This window comes from Notothenia rossii (genome assembly GCF_949606895.1).
Source record: "Notothenia rossii genome assembly, chromosome: 7".
In the NCBI taxonomy this organism is placed as follows: Eukaryota; Metazoa; Chordata; class Actinopteri; order Perciformes; family Nototheniidae; genus Notothenia; species Notothenia rossii.
In genome coordinates, this window is record NC_136905.1 from 79135899 (window position 1) to 79158061 (window position 22163).

Consider the following 22163-nt stretch of genomic DNA (forward strand, 5'->3'; position numbering starts at 1 on the left):
GTGAAAGGAGAGCCTTTCCATTGTTCTGAATGAAAAATAGTGTATTACTTTATCTTTAGCCAATTTCTCACAGTGAGGCCTTAATAGAGCCTGCCAGGACTTATTCTGCTTCTACGCTTCCCCCTAAACCTCGTTCATTTAACGTGTATACTTTTGCATCTTGCTGCCAGGGGTAATTTCTCAGCCTGGCTACGGATTTGACAAAACAAATTATGCTTTCCATCATAAGATTATCATTTCACCGCAGTTGTGCTGTGAAAACTGGCTATTTACATAACAGATGCAAGCGTAGCTGTTTGTGATACAGCGGCTGTTACAACACAACCATGGATCATCTACAAAGGCAGAGTTCCTGCACATTTATAACTTATTTTTCCCATAGTAATTTGTTACATTTTAGGTTTTTATCATGATAAAACTCCTGCATATGACGGCAGCCTATATGAGAACTAATGGCAGATTTAAAAATGCACAGCCCTCTGTTTAGAACTGAACATTTATTTTTCATACTTTTACAAACAGTTCAATATAATACCTGAGGATATTAATTTTTCAGACTTCTGAAGGAACCCTGCATTCGAAGTTAAATCTCCTCCTGGGTGCTATAAATCTCTATTAGCCAGGAGGAAGGGAGGAAAGAAATTAAATTAGATTAACAGGATGACTTTAGGAAATTCATATAAACAGCTACAATATGTTTCAATATTTACATCAGAGGGAGAAACCGCAGGAGACACTAAACATGAAGAACAGCAGTCGACCCACGGGTAATAAATCCACCGTTATTCAACAGTCATGATTCACATATTTAGTTTTATTAGAAAATAAACGATATGCTTTGGAGGAGTTCCTGATGAAGGTTTTTCATGCTGCTTACTGACCCCCCTTCTCATTTGAAGGAAAAGTAATTAGTAGTATATTTTACATTTCCAAGTCCAGTTCAGTTCAACACCTCTCACCAAAAGTTACAACAAGCTTGGCTTCGAGTCAAACATTTAGGGGAAGGTGCTTTGAATTCGAGCATGAAAGATTTGCCATGACTCTCCAAAACACAACATTTAATATATTTTTGAAATAGCTTTTACATCTGAAATGGCTTAAATGACATGAGAACAAAGTGTTTATAAAACAACAACTTTATTCACAAGTCATTTCTGCTTGAAAAAGAATAATTAAATAAGCACATCATCTCAAATCTATTACATATGATACATTACAATTAATTACACAATTAGCCAATGAGAATTTGAGTATGTTTTACGATTAAACCAGATGGGTATCATTAGGGTGACCCTTCAACGAACGACAGGCTGTATATTACTTAAAGACAGCGTATGAGCATTTATCCGTGAGCTCATCCATACACACACAGAGAGAGAGACAGTTCTGAGTTATTAACTTTAAGAAAAAGGTGACGAAGAAAGAGAAGCAGCTGAACTTTGCTACTTCCCTTTCTGTGAGATATGATATGAGCAGCAGTGATAGGCAGGCAGTCACTTCCTCTCGGAGCAGCTTCTGATGCCCTCAAAGTCCAGCATGACTATAAATACATGTGTCAAAGGGTGTGTTGGTGGCGGCCGATTTAGAAAATGCAGAAATGTCACAGCTGGCAAAGATATTCTTCCTGACTGAATTTCTTTTTTCTTTTCTGTGCGTGAGTGTGTGCGAGTGTGCAGTGGGTGTATGGGTGTGGCGACAGAGGCTGGAGGTTGATAGAATAAACTGGCAGAAGCGTTCCTCGTCTACTTGATGAGCTTGTTGGCTCTCTGGTTCGCTTCATCGATACGAAACTTGTTCATGTCCGCCTGGAAGAAGAAAGAGAAGAAACGGATGTTGAAGGGGTTGCTACCAGTCTCTTTCATATACAACTCACTGACTTTAAATATATTTTAAACACTTAAAAGGTTACCAGGGGATTGTGTCAACTCTAATGCTATTTAGCTGGTTTTAAAATAGTTATCTTGTGTACGTGGAATAGTTTCACATTGTCTAATGATAAACAGGAAGCAGTAATTCACCAAGATGAACAACAGACGTGCGCCAACAAAGGCAGAGTAGAAGAAGACTTCGACCAAGTGAACATGGACAATAATAGGGATTCAGACTCAAAGGCTTTGCAAATACTTAAATGGATTTAGTTCAGTGAGCAGCCCAGGATGTAACTTAATATTTCCAACATAACTCCACAGGGTACCTTAAACTTGCATTAACTAGTTAAACAGGAAGTGGAAGATTGTGAATTGTTAAGGATGAAATAATGCACGTAAACCTGAGGCCCAACCAACAGGTTAAAACATTTGAAATGTCATTAATGTCCCACCTTGTCGTTGATGCTGTCGATGTGTTTGTTCTGACTGTCTATCTCGTTGCCCATGTCCTGAGCCATGTTTTTCAGGTTGCCAATGATGCTGCCGACCGTGTCCAGATTCTCTTCCATCTCATCCTCACGAGCATCATTGGTTATCCTGTAAACGTCAAGAAATGTGTCTTAATCGGTCAATTGTGCAACTGAAATTCAACATTTACAAAATGCCACTGGCAACATTAGGGTGGAGGGCCCACCTCTTGATGTAGGGTCCTGAGGGGGCAGAGGCGTTGGCCTGGACCTGCCCGTTGCGGATGCCCGACGGCTGCCTGGAGACCACTTTTCCTCCGTTGGAGTCATCCTCGTTGTCGGCTCCTCTAAGACCCCATGTGCGCTTGTACTTTGAGTCCTTCTCGATAGACGACACCCTGGAGGGAAAACAGAAAGTCAATACAAGGCAGGAAATCCAGAGTTGTTCAAATAAAAACTAGAAGTGTTCAATACAACTACATGGCTCTGGCATAAGCGATTATAAGGCTCACATATAGGAAGTTAAAACAGATTCCCTACCTTATCTTACGGTACTCATCAAAGAATCCTCTTCTCCAATGTGAAAGCAATTTGGGGAGATTTTTTTCCATGTTTAGAACCAAATATAATCTCACTATACACACACACACACTGTGCTGAGCACAGAGCAGCACACCTGTCATCCATCACATCCTGTACACGTTCATAAGCCATTGGGAATGCTCACAAATTGTACAATCAATCTTTTACTCCCAAAAATAAACATTTGACAAGCACATGTGTAAATCTTCTCTCCATGTCATACTCGCTGCTCATGCTGTGATCATGTAAAAATCACACTGACAGATCAGAGGTGTTGCATGGAAGCGTTTGTTCCAGTATTGAGGACAGAGAGGCAGAGTGCTTCTTTTTTTACCGGTTTGGTTCCCCACTTCAATTTCTTTGTTATTATCCTCCGTGTTTCTCAACATGGAAACAAAGGCCTTTCAAAGATGAGGGAACAATCCCATACGTTAATGAAAATGCATCCAACTGTAGTTTTGCATGTTGGACGGCTTTAAGTACCATAATACCCATGAGCTTTGGCAGCTGTTGCCATGGAGAATGCTCCAGGCAGAGGGGCCAATCAAAGAAAAAAAAGATTTCAAAGCCCTTTGTTGTTGGAGCTGGGAACACAACAACACAGTTACTAAATTCATCCAAAGATCATCCAGTGTCCAAATGAATACATCCGACTATTATTTTTAAAGTATTATCATTATCATCCCCATAATCTTTAACTCACAGCAGCTGTTAGGCCTTGAGAGAATTTGAGGTCAAATCTTTTGGCTTTTAATTAAATAGTCAGAAATGTTGTCTCCTTGTTTTAACCAGGAGTGTTTCATTCAATAGTCAGTCAGTTAACATCTGAAAAGAGATGCCTGAAGAAAAGGCCCTTCCACTTAATATGATGTAAAAAAATAAGCAAATCAAGTTAACAAATATGCAAATGTTCCATACTGCTTTCTTGTCTGTTTGCTCGATATTGCTCCTCAATGTGACGTTGAAACACAAACCAGCCACATGCCGGTTCCATAAACTATCATGAATAAATCAAAGCACAGCACACAGAGTGGAGAACAGCCTGATAACACGGAGCAGTGAAGGTGAGGCTCAGCATCTCGCTGTAGTGTACCTGTCACAGGGACACACGCACATGCCGCAGCACTTGGAGAGATCGGTCAGGTTTTTCTCCGCCTGCCTCATGTCCTGGTTGATTTGGTCCATGCCCTCGTCCACACGCCTCAGCTGCTCTGAAACACACACAGGCACACACACCATGTCACACTTGTATCCAGGTACATTTTTCACACCAGAGGCCTGTACTACGAAGCCGGATTTTCGTTTAGCGGGCTAACTTTAGGGAAAACTCAGGGTTTCCAGGTCCTACGACGCTAGTTCTCTTTTTAGCGGGCTAGATCTCCATGGTAACTTATGCTGAGTGGCTAACCTGGTCCGGAGCAGGTTAGGTTGCAGGCTAAGAGCTCCACTCAGTGAAAGCACCGCCTGCTGACCAATCAGAGCTCCGTGTGCGGAGTTTAAAGCTATGAAGTCATATTACAGGAGAAAGGAAATACAGAAAAACTGCTGTTGCAGGAAAGACGGTCGGCAAAAATCAACTGACTGTGTGAACGTGAAAATTAATAGAATATCACCTCCCATCTTCAAAGCAATCTGACTATTATTAGCGTTAAGAAAGCTTACTTAAATATCTGCCACAACATAAGTAACCGGGTCAAAGTAACATTACGTAGGCCCAGAGTCCGCAGCACTGAGTGCAGAAGTCGATGTGTCCCATTATCATTCGTATCACATCTGTATCATATATTTCCTCATCTGAGTCAGCTTCTTGAGACGCATCTGGCCGTGCAACACTCGCAGTGTCACATACTGTATGCAGAAGTATTATTTTAAGCAACACATTAAGTTGACGAAACACTCGAGTCAAATGTAATTAAAGTCAGATCCACTCGTGATGGGCTGTCTTCTGAGTGGTTGAACATTGCTAATGGTGTTCCTCAAGGTTCTGTTTTAGGTCCACTTTTATTCTCCATATATATCAACAGTTTAGGTGAAAATGTGAATGAAGCTACTTTACATTTGTATGCGGACGATACCGTGATGTACTGTGCAGGTCCCTCCGTTAAGGAGGCTCGTGTTAAATTACAGGCTGTTTTTAACATTATTCAGACTCAGCTCTCTGAGCTTAAGCTTCTTTTAAATGTTTATAAAACCAAGGTAATGCTATTTTCAAAAGCTAAAAAGACACCAGAGCCTGTTTTAGATATTGTTACTATGCAAGGACAAGTACTTGAAGTGGTTACCTGTTACAAATACCTTGGTATCTGGCTTGATGATTGTCTTACTTTTAAACTTCAGGTCAATAACCTTCTTAAAAAGCTGAGGGTTAGGCTAGGTTTCTTTTTCAGAAACAAGTCCTGTTTCCCGCTTGAGGCCAGGAAAAGGCTCTGTGACCTTTTTACCTGTGCTGGACTATGGTGATTTGTTGTATATGAATGCACCTGCCCATTGCCTGAACAAGTTAGATGCCGCCTATCACAGCGCACTGAGATTTGTCACAAATTGTAAAGCACTTACTCATCACTAACCTGTATGCCAAGGCAGGTTTGCCATCACTTACCGTAAAGAGCCTCACTCATTGGTACACGTTTATTTATAAAGCCATGTTCGGTAAACTCCCGTATTATATCTGCTCTCTGATAACACTGAGAGTTGCAAGCAGCTATTGTCTGAGATCGCATGATGTAGTCTTGTTAGATGTGCCAAGAGCAAGGACTGTCTTAGGTAAGACAGCTTTTATGTGCGCAGCTCCACTTGCTTGGAACAATCTTCAGCAAGAATTGAAACTGAGCAATCTCATTCCTCTGCATGTTTTTAAAGCTAGGCTAAATGAAATGCTCGTTGACGTTAACTATGTAAATGTATCCTGTAAATATAATGTATGATGTCCTTTATTGTTTTATGTTTCATGTGGAACCTATATGCTGCAGGTCTCCCTTGAAAAAGAGATCTATGATCTCAAGGGACCAATGTCGTTAAATAAAGGTTTGAAATGAAATGACTCGTGTCTTGGCGGGGCAGTGATATCATAAACGCATTCAAACACTTTTTCTTTTACCAGCTGTATTCACCTATGTGGCTTTTATCCTGGATAAAGTGTTTGCCAAGTCATGGATGTTTGAAGTTTAACGTCTTCATATTTGTCTAATATTATAATTCACTTTTCATTCAGGAAGTATGACGCTGCGCTGTCAGTGCGCTTCTCCATGTTTGTGATTGGTCAAATGTTGCTAACCCCGCCCCTTTTATGTGAACGTGCATAACTAGATAGGACACGGCTGTCTTGAGCGATCCACTTGATAACCCGCGTCGTAGGACCGTTTAGTGAGAGCACGTATGTTTTGGATTAGGCCAACCGGCTAACTCAAACATATCCAGGTTAGGTTGAACCAGCTTCGTCGTACAGGCCTCAGGAGTTCTTATTCTTAACTTTGTTTTGTTTATCACCTTGACCTATCCCTTTCTAGAATGGATTCAATTAGAGTGTAATTGTCCCTGTGAGGATTCTTTAATGGGGTCATAGCAGCAGCAACAAGAGGGATATAACAAAAAAAGAACATAATGCACTTTGTTTAACAAATAATAAAAATGACAGATATTTCCCAAATGGGAAAGCATCCCTTGGATAGACTTAAAGTTAACAGGCATGAAACAAAACCCCAGTTTGCACAAATGTAGAAAAATAACCCGTCCAGAGAAAATCTGGAGAGCATTCATAAACACTTAAATAAAATAAATTACTACAAATAACCATTTAATTCCTTAATCTTTTATATTTGTGATGCATGGTTACTGTTAAGAACACACCTTTATTAGCACAGCTTTTTAATATTTAAAACTACCCAGTTTTCTAGGTGCTTATATTAACTCAGGAAGGTTAGCACAAAATACGTCTAAGTCAGCATTTGGCACCAGTGTTATTTTTGGCAGCTATTTTAGATTTAGTCTTAAGAAAAAAGAAAATTTGCATTAGTTTTATTCACATTCTAGTCCTTTTTATCCTTCATAGTTTTAGTCCAGTTTTAGTCGATGACAACTCATTAGATTTTAGTCAACTTTTAGTCACAATGTTTTCTCTCTTTAAACTAATTCAGTTAGGCAAATACAGGTATCTGAAATTGAATTCAAGGTGACCGTATCAGTTGTTGAAATTCATAAAGCAACATTTCACTCTCTTAACACTTTACTTGTGTAATGTGAGTGACGTGTGCAAATTCCCAGAATCCCAACTAATTCAACCAATGACAGGGATGCATTTTGACAGACAAGACGGACAATTGGGGGAAAATATCATGTATTTTGAATGTCCAATAGTCCACCATTAACACCTTAGTCCCGTCTCGTCAACGAAAACAAAATATACATTTCGTCATCTGAAAATCTATTTTTAGCTCGTCATCGTCTCGTCTTAGTCATGTAAAAAAGGTCGTTGACGAACATTTGAAGTCATAGTTTTCGTTGACGAAATTAACACTGTTGGGCACAGACAACAAGAGGAAACATCAAAGCTTGCAGTGTTGTCATTAATATATCTACCTCCTTGCTGGTCCAACATCACGACGGTGTTGGTGCCGGTCTGTCTGCTCTGAAAACACAAGAAGACGGATCAGAACTAATGACACCATTACAGACAGTAATACATCACAAAGAATGGAAATAATCAGGGTTGGACAGAATCAAACGATTTGATGAGGATGTTGTCTGTTCAGAATTCTACCACTATTATTCATTAAAAAAGTGTTTTAGTTACAATCATTTCTGTTGGGGAAAATACTGAATGTACTAACTGTTCTTATCAGAGTAGCAGAAGATAACAAAGGTCCTACGTAGCTGTGTATGTAACAGGATGTGTGATTACCCAGAAGAGCATCAGGACTGTTTGAGGCATATGATAGCTATGTGATTAACATGATGATTCTCTATGGAGATAGGCATATGACTGTCATGTTTATTGTGTACGCAGGCCCTAGCTAATCTGAACTAAACATTGAATACCGCTTTGAACCGGTATTCCTCCATCTTGTTACTGTAACACTTTCTTGCACATCAGCATGTGAAGGACACTGTTCAGGAACTAGTTGTTCCAAATGCTCTGTATGTGACTACTTCCATTCTTGAGATAATAAATACATGGATCCTGATATTGAAGCTCAAGCCGGTGACGAGTGATATTTTTCCTAACAATTTCCTTGTAATAAGTGCTATTACTATCTGAATATCAAATTATTAACAGTTCATTATTCAAGCATATAAAGGCCGAGTCATTTAGAAAATGTTCCATATCGTCATGCAGGCGGGGGTGATTAATAACCAACACAGTCACATTCTTGTGATCAAAACACAGCAGCAGGGAAAACGAATGTGTGTCAGAAGTCTCACCTCCTCCGCCATCTGCAGCATCCTGCGAGTGCTCTCCAGCGACTGGAGAGGATAAACAGGGGGTTTTAGTACAAAAAATAAGAAATATATATAAAACAAATTATAATTATTATGAGCAAGATTAATAAAAACAATCAAAAGATTCAAATATGGCAATTCATAAAAATAACATCAAGCCTATTGAACATTAGATTCATCAAGTTTGTTGAAGTCACTTTGCTTTTCTAAGATGAAAAAACTTTAAAAACATTTCTCATCAAACTATTTGTTTGTAGACTTGGCAACAACAGATGACCAGTTCCTTTAACGTGGATTATCTTGGACAGCCAACTACCGATTTGCAAAGGAAAGTGAGGAAGGTGTATGAGTCCAAATGACTACTAGACCATTTTAATTAGCCCTATACGCAGCAGTAATTATGCATCAAACATAAATGAACACAGGAACAACAATGCAGAACTGGCTGCTCTGTTCTGTGCAATTTAAAGTGGACCTATCATGCTATATTTGAATAACATAGTATAGGACCATACCTATATAAGGCATATTTATACTTTTTATTTTTCAAAATACCAAACAGATCATGCATTTTAGCCATTTCGCATTTCGCTCAATTTAACACCGTCTTTGCATGGGCTGATTCTGTGAGAACAGCACCATCTACAGGCCTGGCATATGTACTACAGCATCTCCAGCGCTTTCCAACGGCAATGTCCGTGGCTGTCTCCTCCTGATTGGTGGAGTTGGCCCAATAGCCGTAGCGCCACTTCTGTGACGTCATAGAAGTGTTCAAATCTGGATCAGTCTGTATCAGATCCGTTGCAGACCCTTTTTAAGAGAAAATAGAGAGGGTTGTGTTTTCTGACACTTGGTGAGTTCCCTGGAACACCGGGGACACATATTCATGTATAAAATGATAGGTCACCTTTAAAGTTAATACTAGAGGATTTTTAGCAGCACGCGACCCTTTGACCGGACACTACTGGGTTTGAGACAATGATCGAACAATTGTAGTCAAAGATGGAACATGTGCAGATCATGTCCTTTCCCATCATGGAAATAATGTTGTTCATTTGATCAGACCACAACAGGGAACTATGCAATTGAACATGAAGTAATTTGGTTATAGTGAGTTTACAGAGCAGTTTCCGACCCTATAATATGAATACATGCAGACGATCCGGACAACAAAAGAGTGCTTGTTGCTTAAACATAATTCTATTCATTTGGAAATTAGTCTCTCAGCTCTAGAGCTTATTTGGCTGTTCAAGCTTAGAGACATTAACATGTTTATGAATTGATCGTAATTAATCTTGTTGGTAAAACAAAACATTTCATTTTGGAGTTTGTATTTTCATTAGTTTGACATTTTAAAGATGAAACAAAAGCAGCTTAGTCCCCCCCTGAGTGATGAGCAGTCCTCTAATTGAGATAAAACTTTTGGTCAATTTATCAGTAAATTCCTCGACAGAATATGAATCATCAACTACTATTCTAAAGTTGTTGCATTTTCAGTGTGAGTATGAGTCTAAACGTTTCGTGACAATAAAGAAGGGCTGCTCAATTAATCGTAATTACGATTTTGGCTTGCAACGATTACAAAAACAACGTAATCGAAATAAAACGATTATTTTTTAATTATTATTAATTTTTGTTTTTTCAGTTGAATTATACTTAAAGTTCAAGGCAATCAACTGTTAAAAACATACTGTTCAAATTTGTTTTCCAATAAATGGATGTTTTCATAGTAAATCGTTTTTAATAATCGTGATATCAATTATTGACCCAAATAATCGAGATTATGATTTTTGCCATAATCGAGCAGCCCTACAATAAAGTGAATGTTTTTTTATCTTCGGTCGTAGAGAGGACGTTATGAGGCACAACTCACAAATGAGTGTCTGGTATGAATAATGCTGGTTGGAGTACACTTCATTTTGTGTGACCACTCCATACTAACCAGCATTAGATTAGCATGTGTTTGGGACACAGCTACATTTTTTCTGTGACTAATCTCTAACTGTGTCACCGTGTCTACTCACTATTGAAGTGATATGGCTGCAGCTAGCACAAAAGTTAATCTAAAAGCAGGACACGGTCAAAAACACACTAAAGTTGTTGGTGAACAGGAATGCAGTCAGTTCAGGTGAGTTACGCCTTCATGTCTCTATTAATAGCAAGATGTGTACACAGTGAACAGAGCATCCCAAGCAGCAGAGCGCGGAAGTGACTCAGGGCATGACTCCATTGTTCCCATCACTAATGAAGTGTTAACAAGAGAGAGGGGACCAGATTCTGCCTCCTCTCTGTGTTATGTTTGCTCTGAATACATTAATCAGCGAGTTGAGACACAGACAAGCAAGGAATTGGCGAGATGGATGTGTTGAGCTCAGCCAGGTTTCTGTTGGCCTTGCCAGAACATCATTTGGGTGGATAAACATTAAGTTATGTCTCTAAAAATCCTCAAACTTGGCTAATTAAGCCCTGAAAGCTGCTGTCTTAGCCAAATTTCCCAGATTGGGTTGCTGGGACGGATCTCTGAGATACAGACAATGGTGTGGTATTTTTAAAATCATTGTTTGGGACGGCTTAAATGGAAGTACAGTGAGGCGATGTGCATTCAGGTTCCAGCAAGCGACATGCTTTTTAATTCAAGTCCTATTCTAACACAGAGAGAATCAAACAAAGTACGGGTTTTAATTGGCTGCAATATACCAGAATTATAAGAAAGTAGCACACAAACAATGCCTTTAATTAACTTTGACACAATGTGGAAGCCATTTTTAAATTGAGGACATGGAAACAGCCTTATGATAGTCTCCCCAACAACAATCCATCGCTGCCCTGATATATTTCGAGACATGCTTTTTTTTCAGCTATGAGTTGTTACCCAAAGAGTGTGAAGAAGTGTGAGCAGAAGGACACTGCCATGCCAGCAGCAGGAGGAGGAAAAGGAGAAAGAGGTTAAGTCGGAAACACACACGAGAGAAACAGCGCAGTCAAGAAGAAAAAAGTAAACAATTAGAATTACAGGAAGGTGAAGAGCACAGCTAAAACCACAGCTAGAGTAAATCAATGTTTCTCCGTTTGAATCAGATGGCTGATCATACCCTGGGGTGCCGATGAAACAATTATCTCCTTGATAATAAAACACTTGGATATAGCTGACAACATTCAAACCATCAAAAGCGCAGATGGGTAAAGGGAGCTAAAGCTAAATTAGGCGTAAAGCCACACACACACACACACACACACACACACACACACACACTTCCCATTAATGCGTGGCTTTATAATCAACTGTGAACACAATGAGTCTAATTACAGACCCTCTGCTCTTTCCATGCTACTGAATATTTAAGCAACCCCAGGATAATATGTGCCTGGTATTATGTTGCCCTAGTGATGATGACACACTTGTCAAATTGTTCGGTCTTCAACGTGGGCATGTCTGAAATGATTATTTCATCACAACAATGATAATCTTGATTATTTTAAATTAAAGGTCCCCTATTATTCTGTTTTCCATCAATATATTACAGGTCTCAGATATATATACAAACATGTCTCTGAAGTGTTTTTCTGAAATACCAACAGATATTTGTAGCATCCCATAATCCCCTCTGTTTCAGCCCTGTTTCCAAAGTGCTGATTCTCTGTCTGTTAATTTAGATGAAAATAAGGAGCCCCTCCCCACGCCCCTCTGAGAGAGATTTGGTTAAAAAGAACTCAATGGTGCTCTAGGAGGAGATTCAGGTGATAAGGGGGGGGGGGTTACCTTGGTTGCTGATTGGCTAATGGTTACACAAGCCAAAAAATCGTTATGACATCATAAAGTGGCCAAAATCTGATCAGCTCATTTTCAGACAGGTTTTATAGAAATGGATCAGGACAAAAAGAGAGCGAATCTTTTTTCCTGAAACTTTCAGAGTCTCTTTCCACAGAGGGGACACATGTTGATGAAGAGACATGAAGAAGTGGATTTTGGATAATAGGTGACCTTTAAAGGATTTTTAATGCTCTAATGTCTGCATGGGGGTCTTTTATTAACTAACCTTTAGACAGAGCCAGGCTAACAGTTTCCCTCTCCTTCTTTAGTGTTTAATGCTAAGCAGCTAAGCTAACTGGCTGCTGCTTTATACATGTAGTTGGACATATCATGAGATTCAAAGTAAAAGAGCAATTTAAACTATTCCCTTAGTTTTCGCAGCATTTAATTAGTCGCAACAACAATCCCATTGTCCTGATTGCTTTTGTTTGTTTGTGCATAATTAGCATGTGTGCAAATTACTAATTTTGTCTTGAATAAAAAAAAGAAAGAAGGGATTTCCACCCAAAATCTCCCTTTCCAGATTGAAGGGAAACGGTGTTTTGTAAAAGTTGGCAGCGAAGATATTTTTTCCCTTTGAATAAAAGCTCAAGTTAAACTGAAGTAAATATTGATTCATTATGAATGTAATAGTCTAACCTTCATTGGACATATTACAATACATTTTTCTAACTAGACAAATCAAAATGTTTGCATGTTCAGCTCGTCCTTCGTGCCTTGACTTGAGTTCACAAACACCATGGTGGACGAGGAGAAAAAGAACCAGCATTTTTGTTGCTGCTACCTTTTACCTTTATTTGTATTCCCTAAGTTACTCCCGCAGGCCAAACATTGTGATTCATTTCTATCTAGATTGACATTTAACTTTCATGAATATTAATAAGACTGTTCGGACTAATGTCGCATTGCAGATGAATGAATTGGACACCTAACAGTTAGAGCAATATATTTGTTTTTATTTTCCAACAAATGTCCAAGAGAATGAGTTAGAAATGATTGACTATTAAAATGAAGTGTTCCCAAAGAAAGGTTTAAAAAATATCTACCATAGAAACTTTTAAAAAACACTCCTGCCACATTATCCACAAATACTCTGAGCTCAACAGCTTTTGTCTGTAGCTTGCGCAGTTTGAGCATTAGCAAGTACTAATACAGTTTTAGCGATACTGAACGATTTTGGACAGAATATCGCTTCAAGGAAGAAAGAAGTGTGTGTGTGTGTGTGTGTGTGTGTGTGTGTGTGTGTGTGTGTGTGTGTGTGTGTGTGTGTGTGTGTGTGTGTGTGTGTGTGTGTGTGCACACGTGTGTCTCAGTACCTCGTCAGTCACTTGGTTGACCCTCATGGTCATCTGCTCCACACTCATGTCTTCCCTTTTGCTGCTGTCCATTTTGGAGGTTTCCCCCGTTGCTCCGAGCTCGATATTCTGCGGCCTGAAAGAGAGGAGGATTAAGAGAGATCCCATCAGTGGGCATCGGCTATCATAAAACTCCAAGACTCAAACAAACCTGAGACCCAGCTTGACTGTAGGCAACTATAAAAAGATACTCTAAAGATGTGAAAGACCAAGAGCAAAATATAGCACTGAGATTTAATTAGCTTGATGTCAATTCAATGTTTTAATTATGGATAATAGATACTGTTTTCTTGAGAGCTATATTGATATCAATATTTGGTAGTTTAGAAAAACTAATAACACACACGCTGATATCAATTTCTTAAAATGAACACAAAACATAAACAAACATGTTTGGTAAAAGGTACCTAGACTCAGTTTTACATTAAGACTGAATACATAGAGCATTCTGTAGTGGACACTTTAATCCAGAGGGTTACTCATATAAAATTAATTTGGAGAACTATTCTAAAAAGGACCAAACATGTCACCGCATGAAAACAACATGTTGATGTCAGGGGGAAGAAGGAGATGCAAAACCTATACAAATTGAGCCATTCCCCTGGAAGAGTGTTTGGAATCTGGACACGCTGATAGAAAAGGAACAAGAAACTAAATCAATGACAAAGCTTGGATGACCATTTTAGTTTTCATTTCATACAGCCCCGTAAACTGCATGAAATGATGAGCCGTTTTGTTTCGTTGTAAGCCTACATGCTCACAAGGTCGGATTGCGTAACAGCAGAGGTGATACAATCTGCTTTTGAATTGGCTAAAGAGCAATGGTGAAGACATTCACTTTTGTTCCTCAAAAGTTACAAAAAATGGGGCCTTAGAAGTTCTCGGTGAGAAAAAGAAAGCTTTAGTTTTAAGAAAGCCCAGATACTTTAGTTATAGGCTACAAGTGATCTCATGTGACTTCCTGTGGAATGAACTCCCACAGTTAATCACATTAGGATAAATTGCATCCTCACTTAATAGCTCCATGCAGAGTCTGTGTTCTGATTAAAATGGAGATGTCATGAGCTTGCACAAAATGTACCACAGCACAGCGGGCATGATGTGAGGAAGTGCCGCTGAGAGGTTTTCACCGTTAACCAGAAGCAGGAAGTGCTCATCGTGGTTGACCACTAAGGGCTACTTGTTGTGCAATTTTACATTTTGTTCTTAGTAGACTTTGGAGTTCAGGCAAGGTATAACTAAGAGAAGTGGATCAGAATAAAAGCCCCTATTATGGAACATTTCCACTGCAGCGGGGTAGCCCCGTTTAAGCGTCCCTAAGCGTCCTCCCTCAGGCCTTGGGGTGCCTCGATGGCCGTCCGAGGCCATGGCGCATTTCCATTACAGTTTAGGACCTGGGGTAGCAACGCAGTAGGCGGGGCATCTGTGCAGAGACATCCTGGAACACTTTCACATTTCGAGTTGTTCCGTCGAGCTCCCGCTGGATTTGATCATCCCCAATGAGATGTAGGAACGCCGTCACCTCCTCGGTCGACCAAGGTGTGCTTTTCTTTGACGTCGCCATTTTTGTAGCTCCTCCGTGTATAAAAATGCTACAAGTTTGCTTCTAGATATATATATCTATGCGACGCTAGGGATGATCTCGCGCGCGATCTTGTGACGATTCTCTCTGACCAATCAGCAGTCGAGAGTGTTGACGTCACTAGTTCAGCCCTGGCCTGATAGAACTACGATTTTATGGGGCTGGAAAAAGTACCCGCTAGCCGGTGCTACGCTAGCCTGGCCACTTGAGGACGATTAAGGACGCTTAAACGGGACTACCCGCTGCAGTGGAAATGCGCCATTAGAGGTAAGGATCGGACGATTATGTCACGTATATCTTGGCCAGTATTTTAGGATTCCAGGTATAACCCCTACACTGACGGATGGAAGCAGACAGAACTTGAGCAATGCTATGGGTGTGGTTTCACTGCGTTTTAATCCATGGGGAAACATTCTGATCACAGCATGATCTAGGCTACCTTGCAGAGAGATTTAGCAGATCAAATCCTAACTATATCTAATTTGCGCATCAAGTGATCTTCCTGCAGCCCAGCGTCACAGCGTGCACTGAATACACCGGTGTAATGTCAGCCTTCGGTGCACAAGGTAACATGAGATGGAGATCATTGAAAGTAAACAACTTGAGCTGGTTTTTCTGTGATGCAGGAACACTGTACGTTTCAGCAAAGACGTGGCTAGTCATAAAACACAAGCTCGGACTTTTTGTTTTGTTTTAAAGATCAGGAAACAGCTGTATTCCCTTCTTCCTCTCCGGTCTACTCTTTCCTTTAAAAGTTTAAGTAGCTTTTTCCTGTTTTTCTAAATGACCCCTGAACTTTGAGTTGCCTTTCAGACCTGCAGCAACCAAACATCCTGAGATAGAAACAAAAAGGGAAAAGGGAAAGTCTACTTGGCAGACAGTTCAGATGATTTAATGTTGTTGACTCTGCTTTTTTGCAAATAGGGCACTCGGTTCACACAGGCTCGACTGCTTTTCTAACCGATTATTGAACTTGGCAAGATATTGATGTGCTCTTACCACCATAACACTGTAGGTGAACTCATTTACACACAATGCTTCATTTTGAAATGTCAAACCACAACAAGAGCAGATGAACATGTCAACACTTACATTTCAATAACAAGTGCCAGTAAAGCGTAAACCTCTCCATCGCTGAATATTGATCTATCCTCATGAAAAGGTGATGAGAAGGTTACAGCCTAGCCACACACGGGTAAACACTAGATCTGTTTATTCCCTGAGCAATTTGAGCCCATAATAATACAAAAGGAAGCCATATGTTTTCACACATCACACCCAATAACAACCCTAGACTCTGACACCACTTTACATGTGTTCACAGCCACAAGAAGAATCATTTACCAAGCCTATAGGACATTCATGTTGAAGTGTCCTGACAGCACCAACAGCCTGTTTCTTAACACAATAGCTCAAACAGGGAAGCACATTTCTTGTTCTTCTACCCAAACCTGTTCCTCCAGATGTGAGTACACCACACACTCACGTCTTTTCTTATTCATATCTTTCTATATGCATATCCTCCAGCTTAATCTTTTTTCACAAGCAAGCTTAAAAGGCTAATTTTTCAACAGTTCCCCAACACCCACTCCTCATTGATGACAACACATTACGGTTAAGTGTGAAACGTTTCGGGCAGGGTGGTTTACTGATAATGCTGACCTAATGTTACAATAACAAACAGCCAGAAGGAAGGTCAATGACATCATGCTGTACAGGAAAAACATAAAAGAAACATGACGTTTAATTTATTTCATAGCATTATGTGTCGGAGGGTTTTACAAATCGTCAACTCTTTTTACTACAGCAGCCAATCATAATGGAAGAAATAGGTACACGTATGATATTGTTAATCATTTCCATCGTTTCATTTAAATATATGCAACACTGTGTCCACACACACCTGACCAGAAGTGGAAGAAGAATTCAGATCTTGTACTTAAGTAAAAGTATAGGTACCAGAGTGTAGAAATACTCTGTTAAAAGTAAAAGTCCGGCATTCAAAATGTTACAAAAGTATGAGCATCAAAATATACTTAAAGTACTCATTATGCAGATTGGCACATTTCAGTATAATATATTATACGTTAGATTATAATTATTGATACATTCAATGTGTTTATCAAGCTGTTAAAGGTGAAGCTAGTTATTATTGCTTCGTATACTCCAGGGTCGATTATGAATTTACTCCAGGTGTAACTAAAGTCTCATTAAGAATTATCCAAATCGGTAAAATAACTAAAAAGGTATACAAAAAATGAAGTGGAGTAAAAGTACTATATTCCCCTCTGAATTGTAGTGGGGTAGAAGTACAAAGAAGCAACAAATTGAAATACGCAAGTACAGTACAAGTTCCTCAAAATTGTACTTAAGTACAGTACTTGAGTAAATGTACTTAGTTACTTTACACCAATGCACCTGTCCTTGGTTATCTCAACAGCAGAGGAAAACAGTAAAGTGCTGAGCAAGTATTTAACGAGGTTCACTTGAAAAACAGGTGACTTTAGGCTCGATAATAAAAGTAAGGAAACACAGTGTCCCACACCCAAGACACCAGCGTTGTGACTGTAAACTCCCCAACATGACACTTTTAAACTGAATTAAAACAACTTGAAAACGACAGAGAACAACGCCGAAGTGTCTGTCAAAGCATATAAGGTTTTCTTACATTGTTTGAAAAGTTTCTGTAGTGTTGTAAACAAGGTATCCGTTGAGAACTCGTTAAACCAGCTAATGTGCGGCTAGCAGGGTAGTTAGCTACTTCCGCTTCCCTGTCAACTGCCACAACTCGAACAACTATGTTGACAGGCGAAAGGAAGACAGATATTTATCTTGGGAGTCAATACTTACAGGTAAACCTCCCCTTATTAAAAACCAGCTGGTCACTCCTCCTTCTTCACGGTATGTGAACTTGGTAACTTCTGGATTCCTTCAGTGGCTTTTCACCGTGTGGTCGTCCCGAAGTGTGTCGCGTGGTGCCTTTATGGACTGTCGGAAATATCGCGATTTCCAAAGCCGAGCAAATGTTTACTGGCTTTATAAATACGGAGGAAGTTTGCAACTAAGCAATGGTGGAGTACTCAGATATTATACTTAACTCAAACAGCACTATTCACGCAATGAAAAATGCTACAGTCAAATGTGTACTTAAAAGGAGAAAAGTAGCACCGAAAAGGGAAGTACTGAATATGAGAAAGTTCATGGCCTAATTTTTTGGGGATTAATTGTAATTCAAACAAATTCTCAGAGGAAGGAGCTTTCTATGAGCTCTTGAATGCAGCACATGGTCGTGCGCATGTCCTGTCATATGACTCCAGAGGAAAGAGGCGCTGCTCATTTTCCCCACATGAGTGCAGCATTTACCCTTCACCCAGACCTCCCCCTCCCCTTCCCCCCTCTACTTTACATGAAGATAGACTGCTGCTGAATATTTTTCATAGTGCTTCTGAGAGGTGCTCTGAAATACGAGCCTCTAGCATTGAATGTGTAATTCCCAAAGTTTTATGGTTTAAACCACCAAAGCCCATTCAAGGTGACTGCAAAGACACCGGGCAGAGTGCCAGCCAAGATATCAACTGACAATGTCTAAAAGCCTAGTGGTTTTTTTTGTTACCCTCTCTAAGGCGAGCTAAATATGTGTCCCTGTTGGGTCACCTATCGCTTAATACCTACAAGCTGAACATTTTATAACAACTCCAAATTTGCACAAGGGATGCTCCAGAGACGCCCTCTTTGAACTGCGCACTGTGCCTGAATGGTGCCCAGCTCTCTCTACCCATGTATCTTTTATAGAGTCTACATAGCATGCATTATTCAGCAATAACACACGGTCCATCTGGACTCCTATGCATGAGTGTGTGGTCTATAGTTAACTTTCCTGCTGTGCGATTTCACCATTTCACGCCACATCCAACAGTGCTTGAAGAGCTATTAGTACTTCCTCTGTAATTACAATTATAATGTGAGTGTGTTTGACAGGGGATGTGTGTGTGAGGGAGAGTGCGAGAGGGGAAGGAGAGGAAAGAAAGAATAGAAAGTAGTGAGAGTAAGAGTGATAGATTAAGAGCATGTGTAATAGTGACTACAGATGGCACGTTCAGGATCAAGTTCTTTCATCATGCAGTCCCTCATTAATAGAGCGCTGCCCTAATTCCATAATTCCTAAATAGTGCCAGTTAGTTGAATACGAGGAGACAAAAATACAGGATAGAGAGGAATAGATTAGCCTATAGCCCGATAATGTGTCAGTGAGAGCGAGAAATCAACACAGAAAGAGATGAAGAGAGGAGAAGAACGGAGCGGGGTCGCCATCTGCATTTCCTGGCAATTCTTTTTGGTTGTTGCCAAAACCAACATCTTATAGGCCAAATGTATTCTCGCCAATTAATTTCCCATGTGTACGCCAGCCAATGAAAATAGCTGGAATAATCAGGTGATTAATAAGATCTAGAAGAGAATACATGGGGATAAAACAGTGTGTGTCTGTCTGTGTGTGTGTGTGTGTGTGTGTGTGTGTGTGTGTGTGTGTGTGTTTGTGTGTGGGGGTGTGTGTGTGTCTGTGTGTGTGTGTGTGTGTGTGTGTGTGTGTGTGTGTGTGTGTGTGTGTGTGTGTGTGTGTGTGTGTGTGTGTGTGTGTGTGTGTGTGTGTGTGTGTGTGTGTGTGTGTGTGTGTGTGTGTGTATGTGCATGTGTTTCACTGGCACAGCCCAGATCAGCAGTTTCCCATGATTTGAAGCAGCACATCTGTTAAATCCTGGCGCTGTTCCAGTCAGATCACACATCCATCTTTCCTCTCACAAGGATTGAGACACGGGAAGCTTTCAAGGCCTCGCTTGATGGGGCTTAATTTTACGTTAGGCCAATCCCACTGGTACCTGATAGTTGTCAGGGCAAAGAATTGGCTGACCAAGCGTGCGTTTCTATATTCACAGATAATTTCATTCCCTCGTCTCCTTTTCACTGAAATCTACTCTTCCTCCGTTTGAATTGGGCTCCCATATGAAGCAATTTGATGGAAACCAGAGACATCGATAGCCATTAGCCCGCTTTTCACAGGAGGGCCAAACATGGACAGCCAAGGTTCATTTATTATTCATGCGCCTCGCTTTTCCCCAAAAACAACGTTTCTGATATTCTTTTTGCACCAGCGGCAACTCAGTGGTTTCAAATAACGCTTTCAGAACAGGACTGATAAATGTTTCAAGCTATAGCACTGGCCGGTGCAAGCCCTAATGGGGGGTAAGAGTCTATTGTCCATCTGTCTATTCAAGTCTGGATCTAAAGAAAACCTACTGAGCTCAAAGAGGAGAGGAAGCATTTCATATGCAATTTTTGGGACATTAAGCCTTTAGGCATTAACATAATTTAATGGTTCCATGTCTTCCTCAAGGACATCTGACTTTCGACATACAAGTTTTGGCAAAATGGAGAAATACTTTAAATTAGTACTACATTAAAGTTCTATTTTTGTACAACTACAGATATATTATTTAGAAAAAGGAATTACGAGGTCAAAAAAAAAGAGACAGTGCTGGAACACACATTTGCATACCTTTCTTCTCTTATTTTTGCTTTTTTTCTCTCTAAATAATAGAAACATGTTACCTCGTTGGGCCTCAAACATTGATTACAATTAAACAGTATGAAATTATTAGAGGGTAATTATGTTTTTGGTGGAAATTTTAACAACTCATTCGTCAACTTTCTGTCCAACTGCACCAAATATCCAGACTGAGCAGAAAGAAAAAACAATCATGAACACTTTTACTCACTATATGCAAATATTAGGACTTTAAGGTAAACAGTTACTGGTACTAATTCTGCAATGAAAGTGCATTGCATCTGAAGTGTGACAGGTGCCTCTACTAAACCGATTTTTCGTAAATGGTCACAATCCCAAACTGTTGATAACAACATGTTGAACAGTGTATTTTAAAACCTCATCATGTGTATTTAAAAAAATATATGTTTGTGCTTTTATAAAACCAATGAAAGTGAGAGGGAGACTGGAAATGTTGTGGCTATATCAAACAGAGCTAGAATAAAAACTGGGGACTTGTGTAACAATTTCGGGTAACAAAGATCTCGTATCATATGTTTTTTTAAGGAAAATCTGAAAAGTCAATCTTAAATATAGATCTAAAGTACATTTTGTTGAGTTTAAAATATAATATTTCCCTCCAAATGTAGTGAGACAGATGTATGAAGTAGCAGAACATGGAAATACTCAAGTAAAGTAAACAATGCATATGTACAGTTCTTGAGGAAATGCACTTGGTTCTTTTCCATCACTGAGGCCACACTGCTGGAAATCTGATGGAAACAAGAGACGAAAGGTTATCAAGCTATTCAGCCTCCATGTTGTCAGCAGTTCAGATTAGCTGTCACATCACTGAGGGAGAAACAGCTGAAGATTGGAGAAAGTGATTTCATCTGAATAATTTCATGCTTTGACTGGCAGAGCTCAATGCTCACCATCCCAAGACTTAGACGTCGGAAGAAGATAGACTGAGCAAAAATAATATCAAGGTGCAGTCTAATATATGAATATACAATCATGTGTCCTTTGGGAACAAAAACAAAAACCAATCAAATGAAAATTAATTCACATCTCGGCTGAAGAAATTCCACTCACTTGGATTATTTCGAGTAGACAAAAAAACAATCTTTATTTGTGTGTTTCTCTCCTCGCTCTGACTTCTGTGTTTACTTTTCACTGACTGACTTTAATGACTGAGGTCAGCTCCCACAAAAACATCACAAACAGAAAAGGAGACAAACTCATACATGACGCTCAGACCTGGAGGCATCCTACCACTACCAACCATGGACCACAAACCAGAGAAGAAGAACGATAGAAGGACAGCATCAGTGGAATAGAAGAAGAGAAAACACTTTTTTTTTTAATCTTCCACAGGCTATACCCCATCACTGCATCCCACACAGGAGTAATTAACAGTGATTTTAAATGCTACAAAAATAAGATGAAACGGGGAAGGAAGTGCTTCCCCTTGTTTGTGTGTGTTTGTACATGTGTGTATGTGCATGCCATGTCTTTGTAAA

At 39.7% G+C, this 22163-nt stretch overlaps 1 protein-coding gene across 2 annotated transcripts; it reads right to left on the reverse strand.

Annotated features, from left to right (window-relative positions):
• Window positions 1-793: 793 nt before the first annotated feature.
• snap23.1 (synaptosome associated protein 23.1) lies at window positions 794-18110 on the reverse strand. Of its 2 annotated transcripts, none has more exons than XM_079641258.1 (8): window positions 17952-18110; window positions 13481-13595; window positions 8336-8377; window positions 7493-7541; window positions 4011-4128; window positions 2563-2733; window positions 2321-2465; window positions 794-1805 (listed from the first exon to the last, which is right to left on the reverse strand). In XM_079641258.1, the coding sequence occupies exons 2-8, from the start codon at window positions 13550-13552 to the stop codon at window positions 1743-1745; spliced, it is 660 nt and encodes a 219-aa protein (XP_079497384.1). In that variant the 5' UTR covers window positions 13553-13595; window positions 17952-18110; the 3' UTR covers window positions 794-1742. The 2 variants fall into 2 exon arrangements, with proteins under 2 accessions (XP_079497384.1, XP_079497383.1); XM_079641257.1 differs by lacking the exon at window positions 17952-18110 and adding an exon at window positions 17770-17922.
• Window positions 18111-22163: the final 4053 nt, after the last annotated feature.